General features: G+C 38.4%; 1 protein-coding gene across 1 annotated transcript in view; it reads left to right on the forward strand.

Annotated features, from left to right (window-relative positions):
• The first annotated feature begins 13,559 nt into the window (after window positions 1-13,559).
• Window positions 13,560-22,054, forward strand: part of LRRC69 (leucine rich repeat containing 69) — a 104,785-nt gene continuing 96,290 nt past the window's right edge. Inside the window, exon 1 of the mRNA XM_035012262.1 lies at window positions 13,560-13,851. Coding sequence (XP_034868153.1) covers window positions 13,669-13,851 — 183 coding nt within the window. The 5' untranslated portion in view covers window positions 13,560-13,668. The remainder of the gene's footprint in view (window positions 13,852-22,054) is intronic.

Here is a 22,054-nt window from a genome sequence, read left to right on the forward strand (position 1 = left end):
GTGTTAATAAAATTACTGATTATTTTAAAGTCCTTGAGATTCTAGGATGCTATATATTTTAGCATTCCTTCAGCACTGTATACTTCCAAAGTAGTTTATAATCAGCAGTTAGATATTTCCCACACAATCTCAGTGGAATAGATTGGTATTCTTGTTATTTTACTGATGAGAAGAGAGATAAAGCCAGTTTGACTGACTTGCTGTTTACATAAGTCACCTTCACATTCTAGATTAACATTCAATTTAAGGTTCCTAGTTTTGTGCTGAGTTCACAGGATGATGCATTCTCAAGAAACTGGTGATTTTTCAATTTTCCTGCAAATAGATAGATTTCTGGTTGCTGGGAAAGCTCTGGATGCCAACATTCCATGAGGCCAACCCATATAGCAGAGCTCAGAGGCTGTTTCAACTGAGTGCTTATAGGGAGCACGTTTTAAGATGCAAGTGAAAACTCCAAAGTCTGAAACAGTAAACCCCGTCCCCTTTTCTACATTTCTCTTCCTAGGTTTTTAATGTCTTCATGAACTGGGTTTGTGCCACAGCCTCACCCTACCAAATATTACCCCACTTTCATTTCCCCACTTCACACCCTCAATTGTGGTTCACATCTAATCTAATGTACCTATGAGATCGGGTTGTAGTGGCAATCCCACCCACATTATACCCTATCATTTCTTCCCTGTCCCTTTCTCCTCTCACCTAGAATAGTACAAAAATGTCATAACTGCTGTCCCTGCCCACAGAGCTACTCCCTTACACTGCCCCCTTCCTTCATGCTGCCAAAGTGAACTGCCAGAAATGCAAATCTGAGGACTGTCTCCTAACCTAAACTTTCCAGTGGCTCCCCAGTCCTAGAGGATGAGTCCACTCCTTAACATGGCATTTAAGGGGGGTCCTTTATGACTGGTCCTGCATACCTCTCCAGCATCGCTTCTCATCACTCCTTTCTTTAGACTTATGCACTAGAATTATTTATATTCCTCATGGTCCCATGTATTTCATGCCTGTGAACCTTTTTCTCACACCCCTTTTATTTAAATTTACCCCCACCTCCTTATATTTATTTAATCAACTGCTTAATTCTTCTTACCTGTTATGACTAGACTCAACAGTCAACAGCAGGAAATCTTCCTTGAACCAACAAGATGTCTTAGTACTCTAATGGTACCCAGCATGTAATGGGCACTTGGTAAATATCTGATTATTGTGGTATTCATTTTGCCACATTTACACATATCAAATCATTATTTTGTACACCTTAAGCTTATACAATGTTGTATGTCAGTTATATCTCAGTGAAACTGGAAAACAATAAATACTTGATGAATGAATGACCGATTTACATTTCTAATTTCCCACTAGACTCTACACCCCTTGAAGACAATGACTGTTATTCATATTTGTATACTAGGCATCTTGGACAGTGCCTAACGAGTAATTACTCAATGTTTTAAACTTCTGTGTCTTCACATGTCTTTTCTCCTATATTTTCATGAACATTAATTTATGCTAATAGACTTTTTTTTTAAAGAAAGATTTTATTATTATTATTTTAGATTTTATTTATTTATTTGAGAGAGAGAATGAGAGAGAGAGAGAGCATGAGAGGGGGGAGGGTCAGAGGGAGAAGCAGACTCCCTGCCGAGCAGGGAGCCTGATGCGGGACTCGATCCTGGGACTCCAGGATCATGACCTGAGCCGAAGGCAGTCGCCTAACCAACTGAGCCACCCAGGCGCCCCTAATAGACTTTATATAAGGTACTCCTTCAGACAACCCCTTAGCATAAAATTCATTTTAATTTAATGAACATTTACTGAATTCTATGCCAAGCATAGTGATAGAGATTGCAGTTTAAACGTATAGCAAGAGAGAAATATGACAACAATAATACAAAGTATTAAGTGCTAAATTAGAGTTTGTATAAAGCCCCACAAAACAAACATGGAAGCAGTTTTGCTCGGACAGGTCACAGTTCAAGGAAAATGACAGAGGAAATACTTGAGCAGATTCTTTAAAGGATTGGGAACAGGCAGGTGGCAAAGGAATATAAGAAAAATGAATGGCATAAACAAAGGACTAAATATATTTGATTCTTTTGATGAATAGTGGTCTTCTAGAGGCAGAATAGAAGGTTAGTGAAAGGGAATGACATATAATGACGCTGGGGCTAGACTGATACTTTAATTCCAACTCAATAGTTGGGATTTTAACTTATAAGCAATGAGGGGTGAATGAAAGATTTTATTTATTATAAATTTATCATAGAGTAAGATGTATTATAAGATGATTGATGGCACTGACCATGTATGTAATTGCAGAGTGGCAGAGAATAGGCAGTAATACAGGTAGAGATGATGAGACTGGCTTGTGATAATAGCAATGGAAAGAGAAGCAGATATGTGTGAAGGGTGACGGTGTGGTGGATTTGTACTGGATCAGTTTAAACTTAGACTTTATCTCAGAATCCCCTTCCCTGTATAGTTTCCCAGTCCTGGCCACAAGCGACGTTTTGCACATTTGGAAGGCACAAGTCAAGCAGAAGCTTGGAACGTTAGCGTGAAGGCATCGAGTGTCAATAACATGTGTCCTGTTGCCGATCTGCTGGCTCGCTTCACTGGTGTGAATTAACCATGGAGCCTGCAGCTTCTCCCACTTCTGCCAGATCTTCTCCTTCAGCGTCTCTGAATCCTGGGGCAAGCACAGCACCACACACATCAGCAACAGCCCTATATAGATGGCTTAAACAGCTCCCACAATTACCTAAGGCCAGTCTGTATGATTCTTGGTCTTCTCTGATAAAGAATTTGCTGCTATAACAAAATACCTAAGCCATGTAATGGGTTTTGGGGTTGGGACTTGGGTTAAATTAGAAGGGTCTTTTTATTTTATTTATTTATTTAAGATTTTATTTATTTGAGAGAGAGAGAGAAACTGTGTGTGAGTGGGGGGGTGGGGTAGAAGGAGAAGGAAGGAGAATCTCAAGCAGACTCCGTGATGGAGCCTGGCTGGGGGCTCGATCCCATGACCCTGAGATCATGACCTGAGCCAAAATCAAGAAGTCAGATGCTTAACTAAGTCACCCAGGTGCCCCTAGAAGGGTTTTGAAGAGACTGTTAGCAGGAGCCTGATGTTACCCAGGAGGCTGCTGGTGAGGATTTAAAGGAATATGAGAAAAATATTATTGGAAATGTTATTGTTACATTATTGGAAGAAAGGTGACTCTTGTTACATAGTAGCAGAAAGTTAAGCAATGATGCCAGCAGCATTAACATGGAAAATAAAAAGTGTATCTCATCAACTGGATGGCCCACCTAAGGAGATTTCTAGATAAAATGTTAAAGGTGCTATCTAGATTTTTCTAGCTGCCTATGGTAAAAGAGGAGAAAGGCAAGCAAGAAGAAATGAGCCACAAATTTGGGGGTTTGAAAAATTAAATTTTCTTATTCCTAGTCTCTCCAGACAGTAAATGATGCTAAAATTAAATGAGTTCCAGACAGAGAACAAATCAGGGAACCATCAGGAAAATGAATTATAAAGATGAAGTCATGAACATGACTGCAAAACTCTTTGTTGAAACCTCAGGAAGCTTAAAGATGCTTTCTAGTCAACAGATGCGAGAGCTTCTCAAGTTATTAAGGCTATTGTCCCGTAGTAGTTTCACATGGAAACCCAAAATAGAGGACAACTCTAGCAAAGACATTGGGGGTGTGGCTTTTGTCTGATGGAGTGAATTATAAACTCAAGACAAGCTTGCAAAATATTAAAGGGCCTGTATCAGTTTGTATCAAATGAAACTGTAACTTTTTTTTTCTTAATGTATTATGTATTATTTGTTTCAGGGGTACAGGTCTGTGATTCTTACACAATTCACAGCACTCACCATAGTACATACCCTCCCCAATGCCCATCACCCAGTCACCCCATCCCTCCCACTCCCCTCCACTCCAGCAACCCTCAGTTTATTTCCTGAGATTAAGAGTCTCTTATGGTTTCTCTCCCTCTCCCTCCTTGTTTTCCCTCCCTTCCCCTATGATCCTCTGTTTTATTTCTCAAATTCCTCATATCAGTGAGATCATATGATACTTGTCTTTCTCTGATTGACTTATTTCGCTTAGCATAATACCCTCTAGTTCCATCCACATTGTTGCAAATGGCAAGATCTCATTTTTTGGATGGCTGCATAATATACCATTGTGTGTGTGTATATATATATATACCACATCTTTATCTGTTCATCTGTTGATGGACATCTTGGCTCTTTCCATAGTTTGGCTATTGTGGACACTGCTGCTACAAACATTGGGGTGTACATACCCCTTCGGATCACTACATTTGTACCTTTGGGGGAAATACCCAGTAGTGCAATTGCTGGGTCATACAGTAGCTCTATTTTCAACTTTTTGAGGAACCTCCATACTGTTTTCCGGAGTGGTTGCACCAGCTTGCATTCCCACCAACAGTGTAGGAGGGTTCCCCTTTCTCCACATCCTCGCCAACATCTGTCGTTTCCTGACTTGTTAATTTTAGCCATTCTGACTAGTGTGAGGTGGTATCTCATTGAGGTTTTGATTTGTATTTCCCTGATGCCAAGTGATGTTGAGCACTATTTCATATGTCTGTTGGCCATTTGGATGTCTTCTTTGCAGAAATGTCTGTTCATGTCTTCTGCCCATTTCTTGACTGGATTATTTGTTCTTTGGGTGTTGAGTTTGATAAATTCTTTATAGTTTTGGATGCTAGCCCTTTATCTGATATGTCATTTGCAAGTATCTTCTCCCATTGTCAGTTGTCTTTTTTTTTTTTTAAGATTTTATTTATTTATTTGAGAGAGAGAGAATGAGAGAGAGCACATGAGAGGGGGGAGGGTCAGAGGGAGAAGCAGACTCCCTGCCAAGCAGGGAGCCCGATGCGGGACTCGATCCAGGGACTCCAGGATCATGACCTGAGCCGAAGGCAGTCGCTTAACCAACTGAGCCACCCAGGCGCCCTGTCTTTTGGTTTTGTTGACTGTTTCCTTTGCTGTGCAAAAGCTTTTTATCTTGATGAAGTCCCAATAGTTCATTTTGCCCTTGCTTTCCTTGCTTTTGGCGATGTGTCTAGGAAGAAGTTGCTGCGGCTGAGGTCGAAGACGTTGCTGCCTGTGTTCTCCTTTAGGATTTTGATGGATTCCTGTCTCACATTTAGGTCTTTCATCCATTTTGAGTCTATTTTTGTGTGTGGTGTAAGGAAATAGTCCAATTTCATTCTTCTGCACATGGCTGTCCGATTTTCCCAACACCATTTGTTGAAGAGACTTTTTTCCATTGGACATTCTTTCCTGCTTTGTCGAAGATTAGTTGACCATAGAGTTGAGGGTCCATTTCTGGGCTCTCTATTCTGTTCCATTGATCTATGTGTCTGTTTTTGTGCCAGTACCATACTGTCTTGATGATGACAGCTTTGTAATAGAGCTGGAAGTCCGGAATTGTGATGCCGCCAGCTTTGGTTTTCTTTTTCAACATTCCTCTGGCTATTCGGGGTTTTTTCTGGTTCCATACAAATTTTAGGATTATTTGTTCCATTTCTTTGAAAAAAGTGGATGGTATTTTGATAGGGATTGCTTTAAATGTGTAGATTGCTCTAGGTAGCATAGACATTTTCACAATATTTGTTCTTCCAATCCATGAACATGGAACGTTTTTCCATTTTTTTGTATCTTCCTCAATTTCTTTCATGAGTATTCTATAGTTTTCTGAGTACAGATTCTTTGCCTCCTTGGTTAGATTTATTCCTAGGTATCTTATGGTTTTGGGTGCAATTGTAAATGGGATTGACTCCTTAGTTTCTCTTTCTTCTGTCTTGTTGTTGGTGTATAGGAATGCCACAGATTTCTGTTCATTGATTTTATATCCTGCCACTTTACTGAATTCCTATATGAGTTCTAGCAGTTTTGGGGTGGAGTCTTTTAGGTTTTCCACATAAAGTATCATATCATCTGCAAAAAATGAGAGTTTGACTTCTTCTTTGCTGATTCAGATGCCTTTTATTTCTTTTTGTTGTCTGATTGCTGAGGCTATGACTTCTAGTACTATGTTGAATAGCAGTGGTAATAGTGGACATCTCTGGCATGTTCCTGACCTTAGGGGAAAAGCTGTCAGTATTTCCCCATTGAGAACGATACTCGCTGTGGGTTTTTCATAGATGGCTTTTATGATATTGAGGTATGTAACCTCTATCCCTATACTGTGAAGAGTCCTAATCAAGAAAGGATGCTGTATTTTGTCAAATGCTTTTTCTGCATCTATTGAGAGGATCATATGGTTCTTGTTCTTTCTTTTATTAATGTATTGTATCACATTGATTGATTTGAGGATGTTGAATCAACCTTGCACCTCAGGAATAAATCCTACTTGGTTGCAGTGAATAATCCTTTTAATGCACTTTTGGGTCCTATTGGCTAGTATTTTGGTGAGAATTTTTGCATCCATGTTCATCAGGGATATTGGCCTGTAGTTCTCCTTTTTGATGGGGTCTTTGTCTGGTTTGGGGATCAAGGTAATGCTGGCCTCATAAAGTGAGTTTGGAAGTTTTCCTTCCATTTCTATTTTTTGGAACAGTTTCAGAAGAATAGATATTAATTCTTCTTTAAATGTTTGGTAGAATTCCCCTGGGAAGCCATCTGGCCCTGGGCTCTTGTTTGTTGGGAGATTTTTGATTATTGCTTCAATTTCCTTACTGGTTATGGGTCTGTTCAGGTTTTCTATTTCTTCCTGGTTCAGTTTTGGTAGTTATACATCTCTAGGAAACTATCCATTTCTCCCAGATTGTCCAATTCGCTGGCATAGAGCTGCTCATAATATGTTCTTATAATTGTTTGTATTTCTTTGGTGTTGGTTGTGGTCTCTCCTCTTTCATTCATGATTTTATTTATTTGGGTCCTTTCTCTTTTCTTTTTGATAAGTCTGGCCAGGGGTTTATCAATCTTATTAATTCTTTCAAAGAACAAGTTCCTAGTTTCGTTGATCTGTTCTACTGTTCTTTTGGTTTCTATTTCATTGATTTCTGCTCTGATCTTTATTATTTCTCTTCTCCTGCTGGGTTTAGGTTTTATTTGCTGTTCTTTCTCCAGCTCCTTTAGGTGTGGGGTTAGGTTGTGTATTTGAGACCTTTCTTGTTTCTTGAGAAAGGCTTGTATTGCTATATACTTTCCTCTTAGGACTGCCTTTGCTGCATCCCAAAGATTTTGAACAGTTGTGTTTTCATTTTCATTGGTTTCCATGAATTTTTAAAATTCTTCTTTAATTTCCTGGTTGACCCATTCATTCTTTAGTAGGATGCTCTTTAGCCTCTATGTATTTGAGTTCTTTCCAACTTTCCTCTTGTGATTGAGTTCTAGTTTCAAAGCACTGTGGTCTGAAAATATGCAGGGAATGATTACAAATTTGGTACCGGTTAAGACCTGATATGTGACCCAAGATGTGATCTACTCTGGAGAATGTTCCATGGGCACTAGAGAAGAATGTGTATTCTGTTCCTTTGGGATGGTATGTTCTGAATATATCTGTGAAGTCCATCTGGTCCAGTGTGTCATTTAAAGCCTTTATTTCCAAAACTAATGATGTAATGTATGGTGACTAACATAACATAATTAAATAATATTTAAAAAAAAAGGCCTTTATTTCCTTCTTGATCTTTTGCTTAGATGATCTGTCCATTTCAGTGAGGGGGGTGTTAATGTCCCCTACTATTATTGTATTATTATCAATGCGTTTCTTAGATTTTGTTATTAATTGGCTTATATAATTGGCTGCTCCCATGTTAGGAGCATAGATATTTAAAATTGTTAGATCTTGTTGGATAGACCCTTTAAGTAGGATGTAGTGTCCTTCCTCATCTCTTATTATAGTCTTTGGTTTAAAATCTAATTTATCTGATATAAGGATTGTCACCCCAGCTTTCTTTTGATGTCCATTAGTATGGTAAATGGTTTTCTACCCCCTCACTTTCAATCTGAAGGTGTCTTTGGGTCTAAAATGAGTCTCTTGCAGACAGTATATCGATGGGTCTTGATTTTTTATCCAATCTGATAGCCTGTGTCTTTTGATTGGGGAATTTAGCCCATTTACATTCAGGGTAACTACTGAAAGATATGAATTTAGTGCCATAGTATTGCCTGTAAGGTGACTGTTACTGTATATTGTCTCTGTTCCTTTCTGGTCTATGTTACTTTTAGGCTCTTTCTTTGCTTAGAGGACCCCTTTCAATATTTCTTGTAAGGCTGGTTTCGTGTTTGCAAATTCTTTTAGTTTTTGTTTGTCCTGGAAGCTTTTTATCTCTCCTTCTATTTCAATGACAGCCTAGCTGGATATAGTAATCTTGGCTGCATAGTTTTCTCATTTAGTGCTCTGAATATATCATGCCAGTCCTTTCAGGCCTGCCAGGTCTCTGTGGATAGGTCTGCTGCCAATCTAATGTTTCTACCATTGTAGCTTACAGACCTCTTTTCCTGAGCTGCTTTCAGGATTTTCTCTTTGTCTCTGAGACTTGTGAGTTTTACTATTAGATGTCAGGGTGTTGACCTATTTTTATTGATTTTGAGGGGGGTTCTCTGTGCCTCCTGGATTTTGATGCCTGTTTCTTTCCCCAAATTAGGGAAGTTCTCAGCTATAATTTGCTCCATTATGCCTTCTGTCCCCCCACCCCTTCTTCTTCTGGGATCCCAATTATTCTAATGTTGTTTTGCTCTATGGTATCACTTATCTCTCGAAATCTCCCCTTGTGATCCAGTAGTTATTTCTCTCTCTTTTTCTCAGCTTCTTTATTCTCCATCATTTGGTCTTCTATGTCACTAATTCTTTCTTCCGCCTCATTTATCCTCCAGTTAAAGCCTCCATTTCTTATTGCACCTTATTAATAGCCTTTTTGATTTCAACTTGGTTAGATTTTTGTTCTTTCATTTCTCCAGAAAGGGATACTCTAGTATCTTCTATGCTTTTTTCAAGCACAGCTAGTATCTTTATAATTGTCATTCTGAACTCTAGCTCTAGTTCCGACATCTTACCGATGTCCATATTGATTAGGTCCCTGATAGTCTGTACTGCCTTTTGTTCTTTTTTTTTTTTTTTTTCCTGAGGTGAGTTTTTCCATCTTGTCATTTTATCCAGAGGAAAATAGATGAATGAGAGAACAAAATGCTAAAAGGGTAACCATGACCCCAGAAAAATATACACTTCCAGAAAGTGGTCGCTTTTCTGTTCATAGAATTGCTGCTATTCTTTTCTTTGATCTCCTGTGAGTTTGTAGGTGTTCTGAATGGTTTGATAACTATCTAGCTGAATTCCTGGGACTAGACAAAATTTAGGTCTCCTACTCATCTGCCATCTTGCTCCTCCCCCCAGTAGAACTTTTTTTTTTTAAATTTATTTATTTGAGAGAGAGAGAGAGAACACAAGAATGGGGAAGTGCAGAGGGAGAAGGAGAGAGAGAATCCTCAAGCAGACTCCCCCCTGCTGAGTGTAGAGCCCAATGTGGGACTTGATTCCAGGACCCTGAGATCACAACCTGAGCCAAATCAAGAGTTGGACACTTACCTGACTGAGCCACCCGGGAGCCCCCAAATGTGACAGTATAAAATGAGAGGATGGGGGCACCAGTGGCTTAGTTGGTTAAGTGTCTGCCTCAGGTCACGGTCCCAGGGTTCTAGGATTGAGCCCCACGTCAGGCTCCCAGCTCAGTGTGGAGTCTGCTTGTCTCTCTGCACCACCCTCACATGCGCTCATGCTCTCTCTTGCTCTTGCTGTCTCTCTCAAATAAATAAAATCTTTTAAAAAATAAGAGGAAAGGATGAACCCTCATACACTGCTGATAGGAATGTAAACTGATGCAGCCACTTTGGGAAACAGTCTGGCAGTTCCTTAAAAGTACCCTATGATGTAGCAATTCCTCTCCTAGGTAGATACTCAAGAAAATTTACATAAATGTCCATAGCATCGTTTGTAATAGCCAAAAAGTAGAAACAACCTAAATTTCCATCAAATGATAAATTGATTCAAAAAAAGTATTAGAGCCATATGATGAACATCTTTAGGCGATAAAAAGGAATGAAGTAGTGGTACATGCTATAACATGGATGAACCTTGGAAACACTGAGTGAAAGACAGTCACTAAAGACCACATGTTGTATGATCCCATCTATATAAAATGTCCAAAATAGGCCAATTTATAGAGATAGAAAGGAGATTAGTGGCTGCCTAGGGCTGGAGTGGATGGGAAGAATGGGAGGGTGATAGCTAAAGGACACAGGGTTTCTTTTTCAGCAATGAGAGTTCTAAAATTGATTGTGGTGATGATTGCACAACTTGATGAATATATTTAAACCACTGCATTGCACACTTTAAATGGATGAATTGTGTGGAACATGAATTGCAAATCAAAGTTGTTACCAAAAAAGGAGAAAAATGAAAAGAGGTCTTTGGTGTCTTGAGCTTCTATGGACAAGCACTCTGAGAAAATTTAGCAAACAAGGGCAATGTTTTATGAAAAAGTAAAGATAATTCAGGAGCCGAGATAGGAGACCAAAAGCCAGCCCCAGGCAGTTGGACTGAACATTAATCAAGGATCTGACAACACATACCTAGTTAAGTTCCAGAATGGCTACAAACCAAGGCTTCCTTGTGCCTCTCATTTTCCCCTTTTTTGAGTGGCATTGTCTATTGCCTGTCCTACATTTCACCTCACCCATTGTTAAATTCTGGGTATGTGAGGATAAGATAATTTGTCTCTTTAGTTCATAGGTCTTCAGATCAAGATGAACTGTCCTTGAAATGGACTCAAGGAAGATGACAAGATTCTGGGATCTGATGCTCTAAACAGATGAAACTTTTGGAGAATGGGGATCTTGGAAGAAAGTCTATTTTGTGTGTTAAAGGAATATAAATAACTCATGGCCAGGGGCTGGACTGTGGTGAGTTTTAAGACATGTCCACTTACCATTGAGAGGTGATTCATCTTCTTTTGAATATGGGCTGTTCTGAGTAACTTGCTTCTAATGAATAGAATGTGGCAGAAGTGATGCTACATGATAGTGAAGCTAGGTCATGAAGTGATATGGCTTCCATTTCACTTTCTCTCTTGGGATGCTCACCCATAGAACTAAGCTACCATGTTGGGAGGAAGCTCAAGCCACCTTGGATGGGCTGCATGGAGGTGTTCTGGCTGACTGCCCAAAGGTCGCAGCACCTACCACCAGATATAAGTGAATGAGCCTTTAGATGATTTCCACCTCGGCCTTTGAGCCATCCCAGCAGTTGCCAAGAGCAACACTGACAAGCTTTCTCCACTGAGCCCTGCCCATATTGCAGATTTGTGAATAAAATAAATGTCTTAAGCCATGTTTTACATTGGTTTGTTACCCAGCAATAGATAACTGAAACAGGTAGTATTAGTAGGACTGACTGATATTGGAAGTAAGAGAAAAGGAGCAGTCAAGAATGTTTACCAGATTTTCTAGGTTAAGAAAATTAATATGAAGCAGTATTAGCTTGCAGTGGTCTGTTTACCTGTTACCTGGCAGTAACAAATTACCAGTATTTGGATAGTGTCAGCTGGGGTACTGGCTGCACACAGTTACTTCAGAGGAGATGAGTGTCCATGAGGTTTCTTTTTTAAAGCCTGTGATCAGTTTGTTTAGATAGTTACAGCATGATTGTTCTTAAGAAACTAAAACAGTATCAGAGTAAAGAAGCTGGAAGATAGGTTTGGAAGAGATGAGACAAAGCACAGTGACTGAGTAGCTGAAAAATGATTTTATTCTAGCAACTGTAAGTCACTATTAATCAGCACCTCTTGTTTTACTATTATGATGGTACTGATGTACATACTACTCTTCATAAATTTAATGATGATTCTTTAGGACTATATATATACATATATATAGGAATATATATATTTATGTAACATATAACATATATATATAAAACATATAACATATAACACACACACAATCCCAAATGCCTCCAAGCCTCAAACTGACTCATAAGTTCTAATAGTAATCAAATCAAATAGGTTTCAGCTCCACCTCATTCCTTGTCCTAACCTTTTATTTGAATAATGAGAATAATATAATGAACCCATATATAGCCATCACTGAGCATCAATAAGTTTGATGTTTCTCCACTCACTTGCCCCCCCCCAGTATTTTAAAGAAAATTCAAGACATTATGTCATTTCACCTGCAAATTTCAGATGCATTTCCTGATGTTAAGTACATTTTAAAAAACACTACCAGCACACCATTATCACACATAACGGAATTAGCAATTCCTATCATCTAATATCCTGTCCATGATCACATTTCCCCAGTTGACTCCATAATATTTTTATTCAAATCAGGATCCAAACAAGGTCCACATATTGCATTTGGCTGTAATTTTTCTTGTCTCATTTATTTCCTGTTTCTCCTTTTTATTAATGCCATTGATTTGTTGGTTGAACCTTTTATCTATTCTGCAGAATTTCTCATGTTCTGGATTTGGCTCACTGCTTGCCTGACATGAAGTTAGCTTGTTTTCTAGTCCTCATATTTTCTGTAAATGGCAGCTAGATCTGGACACATGATTACGTTCAGATTTAATTTTTAGGCAAGAATATTTCATAAGTGGTGCTGTGTGCTTTTTTTATAGCATCACATCATGAGACTTAAAACATGTGGTGGTCTCAATTTTAATGATGCTAAAACTGATTTTTAAGTTATTAGCCTGATTTCTTACTTATAAATTTCTCATCAATCTTTTACCTAATTCTCTTAGCATCCAATTATGATTTTTGTGAGATCCATTCTTTTATTTGGATTTGCAAAAATAGTGATTTTTCTAAATCTATTTTTCCTTCCTCATTTATTAGCTTTTATTTTTTCTTTGAGTAGGAACTTTATTAACCCTTAAGTTACACTAAAATGCACTTGTAGTGGAAAAGCAGAATAAACACTTCATTTTTTTTCCTTTATCAATTTTCAGACTTATGAGTTCCTTAGCAATCCCTTTGTAATCAATGAGTTTCTTTTATTTTTAAAATACCATTATGAACTCTTAGGTTTTAATGTATTTTCTATTTTTTAAAAAATATTTTATTTATTTATTTGAGAGAGACAGAGATAGTGAGAGAGAGCTCGAGCAGGAAGGAGGAGGAGAAGCAGGCTTCCCGCGGAGCAGGGAGCCCGATGCGGGGCTCGATCCCAGGACCCCAGGATCATGACCTGAGCCGAAGGCAGAGGCTTAACCATCTGAGCCACCCAGGCGCCCCGGTTTTAATGTATTTTCACATGTTTGATTCTAGATTATTCTTTCTGATCCTCAAATTTCCCGGTTTAGACCAATGGGAACCTCTGGAAGTTGGTTTTTGTGTCCTTTTGATGTGTGATCTCATTAGTCTGATAACTTCTATGTCTCTGGCATAAGATATCCTAGGCTCCTCTTGTACATTTCCTGCTCCAAATCTAGAATCAGCTATTTCCTCTCCCTACGTTTTTCACAGGAAACACTCTGATGCCTCCTGTCCTCGACATGGTAGATCTCAGAATGTTTTTGTTTCCATGACACACCAATTCTGTAATTAGAGGTTCTAAAGAGGCACAATAAGTAACTTAATCCCTCGCAATTACCTTCTCTCTCTTCTATTTCTCTTATAAGCCCATGACTGAAAGGTTGTTAGTAAGAGCATTGAAGGGTGGTGAAAACACTAAGATCGTTACCTTGAATGGGAAGAAGATAACAAAGATGCCCTCAACATTAGATAAACTGCCTGGCCTGAAGACTCTGGATCTTCAGAATAACCAAATACCCAAGGTGTGCCCTGAGATAAGCACCTTGACCCAGGTAAGGAATAGCATATCATTTTGGATTGAGGTTGGAAAATAGGAAGAGAGAAAAGAGGTGAGAGAAAAATAAGCCTTTGATCTCTGGAGACAGCTCCTGGGAGACTTACTGTGGAGTGTTTTTGGAGAGGCATCAAAAAGCTCTCTCCCTTAGGGGATTACATATGGTAGGGGAGAAGACGTTTCAACTTATTTGTGTGCACATCTGGAATCAGAGGATTAGGTCTCTGCCACACTCATCTTTCTGGAGGCTGTCATCTGGAAAAGGGATGAGAGCCTGGAACTGCTTGCCTACCTTGGGGGCTCCATCTGGAAGTGGGATTGAGGATCCCCGAGATGCGGTTCACCCTGGAGACTATCCTGAAGCTTTGCATATGGAATGAAGATAGTTTTTGGATGTAGCAAGGGGGTTCCTTTTCAATTTCCTAGAGCAGGCTGAATTTTGAAATGGGAGTGTTGGCAGGGAATGGGAAGGAAGAAACATTCATTTCTTCTGAAGCAGGCTTTAAAAGAAGGTTAGTATTTTAAATAAAGAATACCCTTCTGAAAGAGCAACAGTTGACATGAATGAATCCCAGATGCTTGTGTTAAACATTTCTGCCCAACAATGTGAAACCTCAGCGGCTAAAGATCTTGACGTTAGGAGAAAGCAAGGGATATTAATTTTGCAGTTTTCTTTTTATTTGCTTCTAAACTGTCACCAAACACTAGAAGAACCTATAAACAGTAAAGTCATTGCAGTTCATTGGTTTTGAGTTCAGAGTTACCAAAAAAAAAAACCAAAACAAAACTATTTTCTTACCTTCACCTACCTCATTTCCTTTTAGATTCACAAAATTTTTTGAACTTGTAATCTGTGGCTAAGTCTTTTAAAAAAATAGGGCAATACTCACAAACTCCTCCTTTTAATGGTAACTTCCAATAGTGCATATATAGTTACAGAAAAAAGATTTGGACTTTTCTAATAGAATAGAGGAGTTTCTATGCAAAAGGATTTAGGATTTGACTGAGTCATGACCTGATTTTCTCCCCCCACTTGATTTTTTTTTCCATTAAAGTAACACAATGCATTGTTTTAAGATAATCAAATATTACCAAAGGCTTATAATAAAAAGATACTATCTTCTGTCCCACCCTCCCTCACCCCCAAAACTGATCTCCATGTATAAACATTTTTCACTCATCTTTTTTTCCTTGATTTTTGTTTTAGATATCACTCTTCTTCATTCTTCCAAATACTATTAATATACTTAGTTTCTCCATAGTTGTCTTTTAAACTTAATATTACTACACCTTCATTTCTTCTCTTCCCAACTGCAGTCTCTTTTTAGTCCCCACTTTGTAAGATGACTGTGTCAGCATCTCTAATCCACCTTCAGCTCTCCTTCCCTCCTCCTCACCAAAAATTTTAAACTTGTTACTTTTATAAGATGTATACCATTTACACTGTATTCAGTTATAACTGTGGTTAAATATTTTGTCTCTTGGGGAATTCTAAGATGTATATCATTCATTAAATATCATTTATGCAGAGTTAATTAATGTATTATGATTATATTTTCTTCCTTATATCCCATTTCTGTTCCCTTGGAGTTTCCAGTTGCCTTTCTTTTATTCTTGTGTCTTTTACCTTTGGCATGGCCTCATTTTATTTCAAACTGGATTATGTTACATATTCTATCAAATGTGCTTTTTCCTTGAGTGACATCCCCCCAGGGGCCTCCATCCTCCTGCTCCAGTTGAAGCTGATTATTGTGTAGGTTTGCTGGATAATGTCAGGCTAGGGTGGCTCTCCTGAATTGGACCCATTGTTTCCTCTGGCCCATATTTTCCTCTTTCTTGGTTTCCTTTCTTATTTTGTAAGAGTAAGTCTCCAGATGCCATCCTCGTCTGGGTATGTGGTAGTTCAATTTTTTTCAACTCTTGCATGTCTAAAAATGTGTATTCTTCCTTCATGTTTTGTCAATAGCTATTTAGTAAAAAAAAATTAAAGACTGTAAAATATATTTCCTCAGGGAAAAAAAGCCTGAGTCTGATTATCCTTACTTTGTCTTCTTCTCATGGTTCCCCCAGTACTTTCCTCCCTATCCTTCTATTTAGGAGAGCCCTTAAATTTTGACTTCTGTTTGCTCACAACTTCCTTAAATAGGGAGGTGGCTAAGCTCAGCCCTTAGTTTTAAAGACAAATTCATCTGATTTAGAAAGTAGACTTGTTGTGGTCTACCTTTAAAGTGCTTTACAAGTCAGATTCAGGCTAATGGCATAGCTGTTTAGCTGTTCATGAACTAGCAATTTTTCTCATATAGAGTCTCCCTAGTTGCGGAATTTTGAAAAAAGTCAATCTCCCCTTTATAATGGGAGTTGTAGACGTAGCTCAAATAAAATGTGCTAGAAGCCTTCAAAAGATATAGATTGTTCATATGGTTCAGAAATGCTGCACAGTCATTCCCATAGTTTCTAACAGAAAGGACAGATGATAGTTTCAGAAAAGAGAGAGCTAAGAGGGGCTGCTCGCCCTGGAGGAATGTTTGGGAGACCTGGATATCTGAACTGGTTCAGCCACGTACCAGCTAAATAAAAGGGCTTAATCCCCCCGGGTCTCAATTTCTGCCTTCATTTACTCCATCCACACGTAAGTATTGAGCACCATCTGTGTCTTAGGCACTAGGAACTGGTGATTGAGTAACAGATGAAAATCCCTGCCTTCATGGAGCTTCAAACCAACAAGCAAAACAAACAGGATGTGAGGCAGTGATCAGTGCTAAGAAGACAGTAGAGAAGGCAGGCAGGACATGTTGTGGCATTTGAGCTGAAAAGTCGAGGAATGATCTAAGCCACAAAGTGTCTTTGTGATCTTTATAACCTGGTGATATGTATATCATAGTTCTAAGATCATCATTCTTATTCTCATCATTTTCTATAAAATCCCTGAATGTATTTTTCAAGAGTTAGTTTGGACTCTTTCTTGTATTGCCTCAAATCCTACATTTTATGAGTAATTATTAAAAGTATCCCCCTACCACATTTTTGGGGGGTCTATACTGTGCTTGCCTTTTGGACTAGCCTTTTTCTAAATCATTGTAGGAAGTCCAGTTTGCCCCAATATTCTGATTTTTGGTCATATTTTCTAAAAAATATTAAAATGGTCTTGATATTTTTTAAGTTCCTAAAGCAAAAATAATACTTTTAAATTTCAGCACTCATAAAACGGTATCAAATAGAATAACAACATCAATCATTTCTTGAGAGCCAGGCACAATGCTAGGAATTCTGTTCATTTTCAAGGAAGTTATTACCCTCCTATTGTTAATAAAATGTATGTATGGTTCAGTAAGAGGTTAAATCACTTGTCAAGGTCACTCAACCAGTGAATACATCTATAAAATGAAGTCTCTTTCAAGGTTGCTTTCAGCTCTGTTTCATTAGTTATATACTTAATGTGAACTTTACCAGGGTATGGTATTTCAACTTGTAGTTCCTAAAAACAAAAACTGGGTTGCCTAAAGAGAGCAGGTTTGAATGCTACATGGGTTGTCCCCACTTACCATTTCTTTACATATGCATTCTTTTAACAAACATTTACAATTCATCTTCCTGTGTCTGTGCTGGTCCCAAGGATACAAATGTGAAAAACACATGGACCCTATCTTTTTGTTTGAGGATTAAGTTAACTGTTAACATATGTAAAGCTCAATGCCTGGTACATAAGAAATTTTCAAAGTTATAATTGCTATTATGATTACTATTACCATTGTAGTGTAACTGGCAACAAGCATAAAATGGGAGGAGGTTCTTTAGAAAATACAGATCCTACTTCTTCTTTCTTTGTTTATTTGACTAGTGAAATTTGGGGAAATTTTAATCCCTTCTAATGACATGAAAAAAATGAGTTAATGCCCTGTAATTTAGGGTGAATGCATTTGGTCTGTGACTGATGAAGGGCTGGGATAGCAACAATTTTCAAAGAAGCACTTTGTAACTCTTGAGGGTGGAGATCTTGTTTTGTCCCCAGTGCCTGGCACCTAGTAAACCATATAATGTGGACTTGAGTGGAATGGGATGGAAGCCATTTTCAGAGTCCAACTTAGCCAAACACAATGTTATCATAATTATGGCATCATCTAGGAGCAAAGTCCTTTCATAGGCAAATCAGCCATAGTTTTAAAATCCCCAGAAAAACAAATAACTATCATCTCTATTCGTGTGTAGCATTGTTAACACGCCTCATACGGTCCAATGGTAGTACAATAATGTTCCCCTTATGAGGCTCACATGTGTGACTGCCCGGAAATAAGATACGGTCTACCAAAGCTTTTTATTCGACCATAAACAATTGACAGTAAATAAGGCCGATCTTAAGCAGAGTTGGGTAGTTTGTAAATTTGTTATTGTGTTTTTAGTCTCTCCTTTTCTTATATTTACTGTCCTTCTCATTGACCCCTAACACAATCAACTTCCTTTCTTCCTCTCTCTCTCTCCCTCCCTTGCTTGCTTGTTTGCTTCCTTCCTTCCATTCGTCCTTTCTTCCCATGTTCAGCAAATAGTTAAGTGTGCCTGCAGTGGATGAGGCACTCTGATAGATTTTGGCAATATAAAAAAGAACAAAAATATCCATGTGTCCCTATTCTCAGGCTTGGTGGGGAAAGGGAATCAAATAGAGGTAAAATTACAATTGTGAAAAGTACCATGAAGGAGAATTATACTGTGCTATGAGCATTTCTAGTCAGAGAGGTAAGAGAAGGTGGTCCTGAGAAGTGCAACGGAGTGAAGATCTGGACGATGAGTTATGCAGAGGAACACAAGAGGGACAGCACATGCAAACACTTCCCTTTCTCCCTCCTTTGGGGTTCCAGGTCTCACTCTAGAAGCCTCAAGAAACAGTAGGAAACTGATGTCATCTGTACTGTTCGTCAGCCGTACTGTCCTTTCTTCTGTCCTTATCACTGGAAATCTCTTCTTCCTCCATCAAGTAGTGCCTCTGTTTTCTAAGCCTGGCTTTCCTATCAAACAGGGATTTATTATCCTGCTTTACTCTATCCCGTCCAGGTACACAGGCCCCTAGGGAGTTCCTTCTCTCCAAGCTCCTTTATTCTTCCTTTGCCTCCGCCTCTCTGCTCAAGCCTGTGTTAAGCCTCTTGCACCCTTTCTGGAACTTGAGCTTTCTCCACTAGCTGGCAGTCAGGTGTCCAGAAGAAGCTCAACCCTCTTCTCTCACTTGCTGGCTAGGTGATGGGAAACAGCTCACATTATCTCTCTATGCCCTGCTTGCCTTATCTCTAAAACATGCTTCATTATTCTTAGCACCTAATGTTGCTGTCAACAATACCTTGTATAGAATGCCTTGACATCCTGGTTACTCGGAAAATTGTAGCCCCTACCCTCATTCAAACATCCAAATGCTTCATTCTTCCAAACACTTTGGGTTTTACATTTTAACTGAATGTCAGTTTTGTCTTGTAATTCCTCTTTTCTGACAATTCGAAACTCTTGTTTCTTCCGTATTCTTAAGAAGCTTCTGACAGGATGCTAACAGGTAATACTTTGTTCATGATTTTACTGTGAATGCCAGTCAGAGAGTCTTTCTTATAATGAGTGAGTAGGACTTGCCAATTCCATGACACTGGGTTTCATGTTGGGGGTCTAAGGGGACAGTGCTTAAAGGTTGCAGGTATCTCTATAGAGATTAGATGGTATGCTGGACTTTGGAACCTTTGCCTCTCTTTCCAATGAAATTACAATTGTTTTGAGAAATCCGACTTTATATATTAAGAAGATATGCAAATTTAAATAATAGTTTTGAAATCTGCAAAATTATTCAAATAAGCAAAGTCAGGAATAGCTGGACTTAGAAAAAAGCATTTTACAATTGTATTAAACTGTGGTTTTATTTTATTTATTTATTTTTTAAAGATTTTAATTTATTTATTTGACAGAGAGAGAGAGAGACAGTGAGAAAGGGAACACAGCAGGGGGATTGGGAGAGGGAGAAGCAGGTTTCCCGCTGAGCAGGGAGCCCGATGCGGGGCTCGATCCCAGGACCCCGGGATCATGACCTGAGCTGAAGGAGACGCATAACGACTGAGCCACCCAGGCACCCCTAAAGTGTGATTTTAAATATGCCACAGATTCCTTAAAAAAATTTTAAAAAGGCATTTATAAGAATTAGCAGATTGAGCCATAATGCTACCCTCCCCGATACACCTTGGTCATACACATGCTAATTAAAAAATGTAAAAATCCCGTTAGTCTTCTCTCATTAATTTGATTCAATTATTTTTATTAAATAGTTTACAGAACCTAACATTATATTATGTATTATTTAGGTATAGTGAATGGGAATATTCACTGTCCTTAAAGAATTTCAGGATTAATAGTCACATACTAGCTAAAACATATACATATATATGTTATAGGCAAATGATCTAACAGCTTATTCCAAAATGGTATCATCAAGCATGATTTAGTTCAAAAAGATGTCCAGATAAAATGGACATTTGAACTTTTTTAAATGATTTATTTATTTATTTTTAGAGGGGGAGGGGCAGAGGAAGAGGGAGAGAGAGTCTTGAGCAGACTCTGTGTTGAGCATGGGTGACCAGGGCTCAATCTCACGACCCTGAGATCTCCACCCTGAGATCATGACCAAGCAGAAACCAAGAGTCGGAGGCTTAACTGACTGTGCCACCCAGGTGCCCCCGAACTCATTTTTTTACACTTTTAAAAATGTTTTTATCCAAGTTAGTCATAGATATCATTTTAAAAATCAAATAAGCAATTGAAAGACACAATAAATAGCACAGAGTTTACAGTGGCAATTAATAGTGACAAGCACAGCTTAATTAAATGTTAGAAGTTGCCTGGTGCAAGTTCCAGGCATACATCTGATAGGCGGGCTCTACGCCAAATTGAGTATAGGGGTTAGTGAGAATGAGCAGATGGTTAGAATAAAGAAAACATGCAGCCCTTAGAAGGAAGTATATCAAGTTGGGAAGATTGGAGCTGACTGCACTCCATAGATACTTGATTAAAAAAAATGATGTGGAGCCATAATGAGTATTTCACAGGGTGAACCATTAGGTTGCAGAAATGATCTAAGCAGGCAGCATTCAACTAATGTTTACTGAGCAACAATTATGTTCCAGACACTGTTCTTTGAATGCTAGGTGAATCGCATAGAGACCTCACTTAATAGTAGAGGTAATATATATGCATGAATCACTACAATATAAAGCAGAAGATAATAATTGGTCATAGAAAGTACACAGGGCCATGCAACTACAAAAGGAAGGTGGCTTCCTGAAGAAGGAGGTATATGCCAAGGAGGAGCAGTAAATACAGAAACCTATCCTAATAACTGGAGAACTAAGGTAAAGTGATAGTTTAATGGAAACAGAATCCTGGAACACATTATCACTAGACACAATAAAAAATTTTCCCAGCAAAATTAACAAGTTAACAGAAGTCATTATTCTGTGGCCAAAATTTTTCTCTTCTCTGAAAACGTCATTGAAAAGTGGCTGTGAGAGAACAGAATGGTGCATACCAGAGGCTGGGGGGTGGGGGAATTGGGGTTACCTTGTTTAAAGGTACAAACTAGGAACTAGTAGATAAGTAAGTCCTGCACAGCATAGTGATTATAGTCAATAATAACTGTATTAAAAACTACAAAGTTGCTAAGAGACTAGATCTTAATTGTTCCTAGCACAAAAGAAAAGAGATGACAATTATGTGATAGAGGTGGCAGATAAGGTTATGGTGGTAATCGTTCTGCAGTATATATATGTATCAAATCAACACACTGTATGCCTTGAACTTACAAAATATTATAGGCCAATTATATTTCAACTTTAAAAAGTGGCTTTGAACTTAGAAATGTTTGAAAAAATGAGTTAGAAATCATGAAGAAAACAGTTTTAACCGTGAGACTCTTAATGAGAGAGAAGAAGCTGAGGGTTGATGGAGGGAGGTGGCTGTGGGGATGGGCCAAAGGGGTGATGGGCATTAAGGACAGCACTTGTTACGATGAGCACTGGGTGTTGTATGTAAGTGATGAATCACTAAATTCTACTCCTGAAACCAATATTACACTATATGTTAACTAACTAGAATTTAAATAAAAATTTGAAGAAATTAAAAAAAATTAAAACAGGTGGAAAATTTGAAAACCGAATGGAAGTGTCAACTTATATATATGAAGCACCTAC

The sequence above is a fragment of the Mirounga leonina genome, unplaced genomic scaffold (assembly GCF_011800145.1).
Source record: "Mirounga leonina isolate KUSES-001 unplaced genomic scaffold, KU_Mleo_1.0 Mir_165, whole genome shotgun sequence".
NCBI lineage: Eukaryota > Metazoa > Chordata > Mammalia > Carnivora > Phocidae > Mirounga > Mirounga leonina.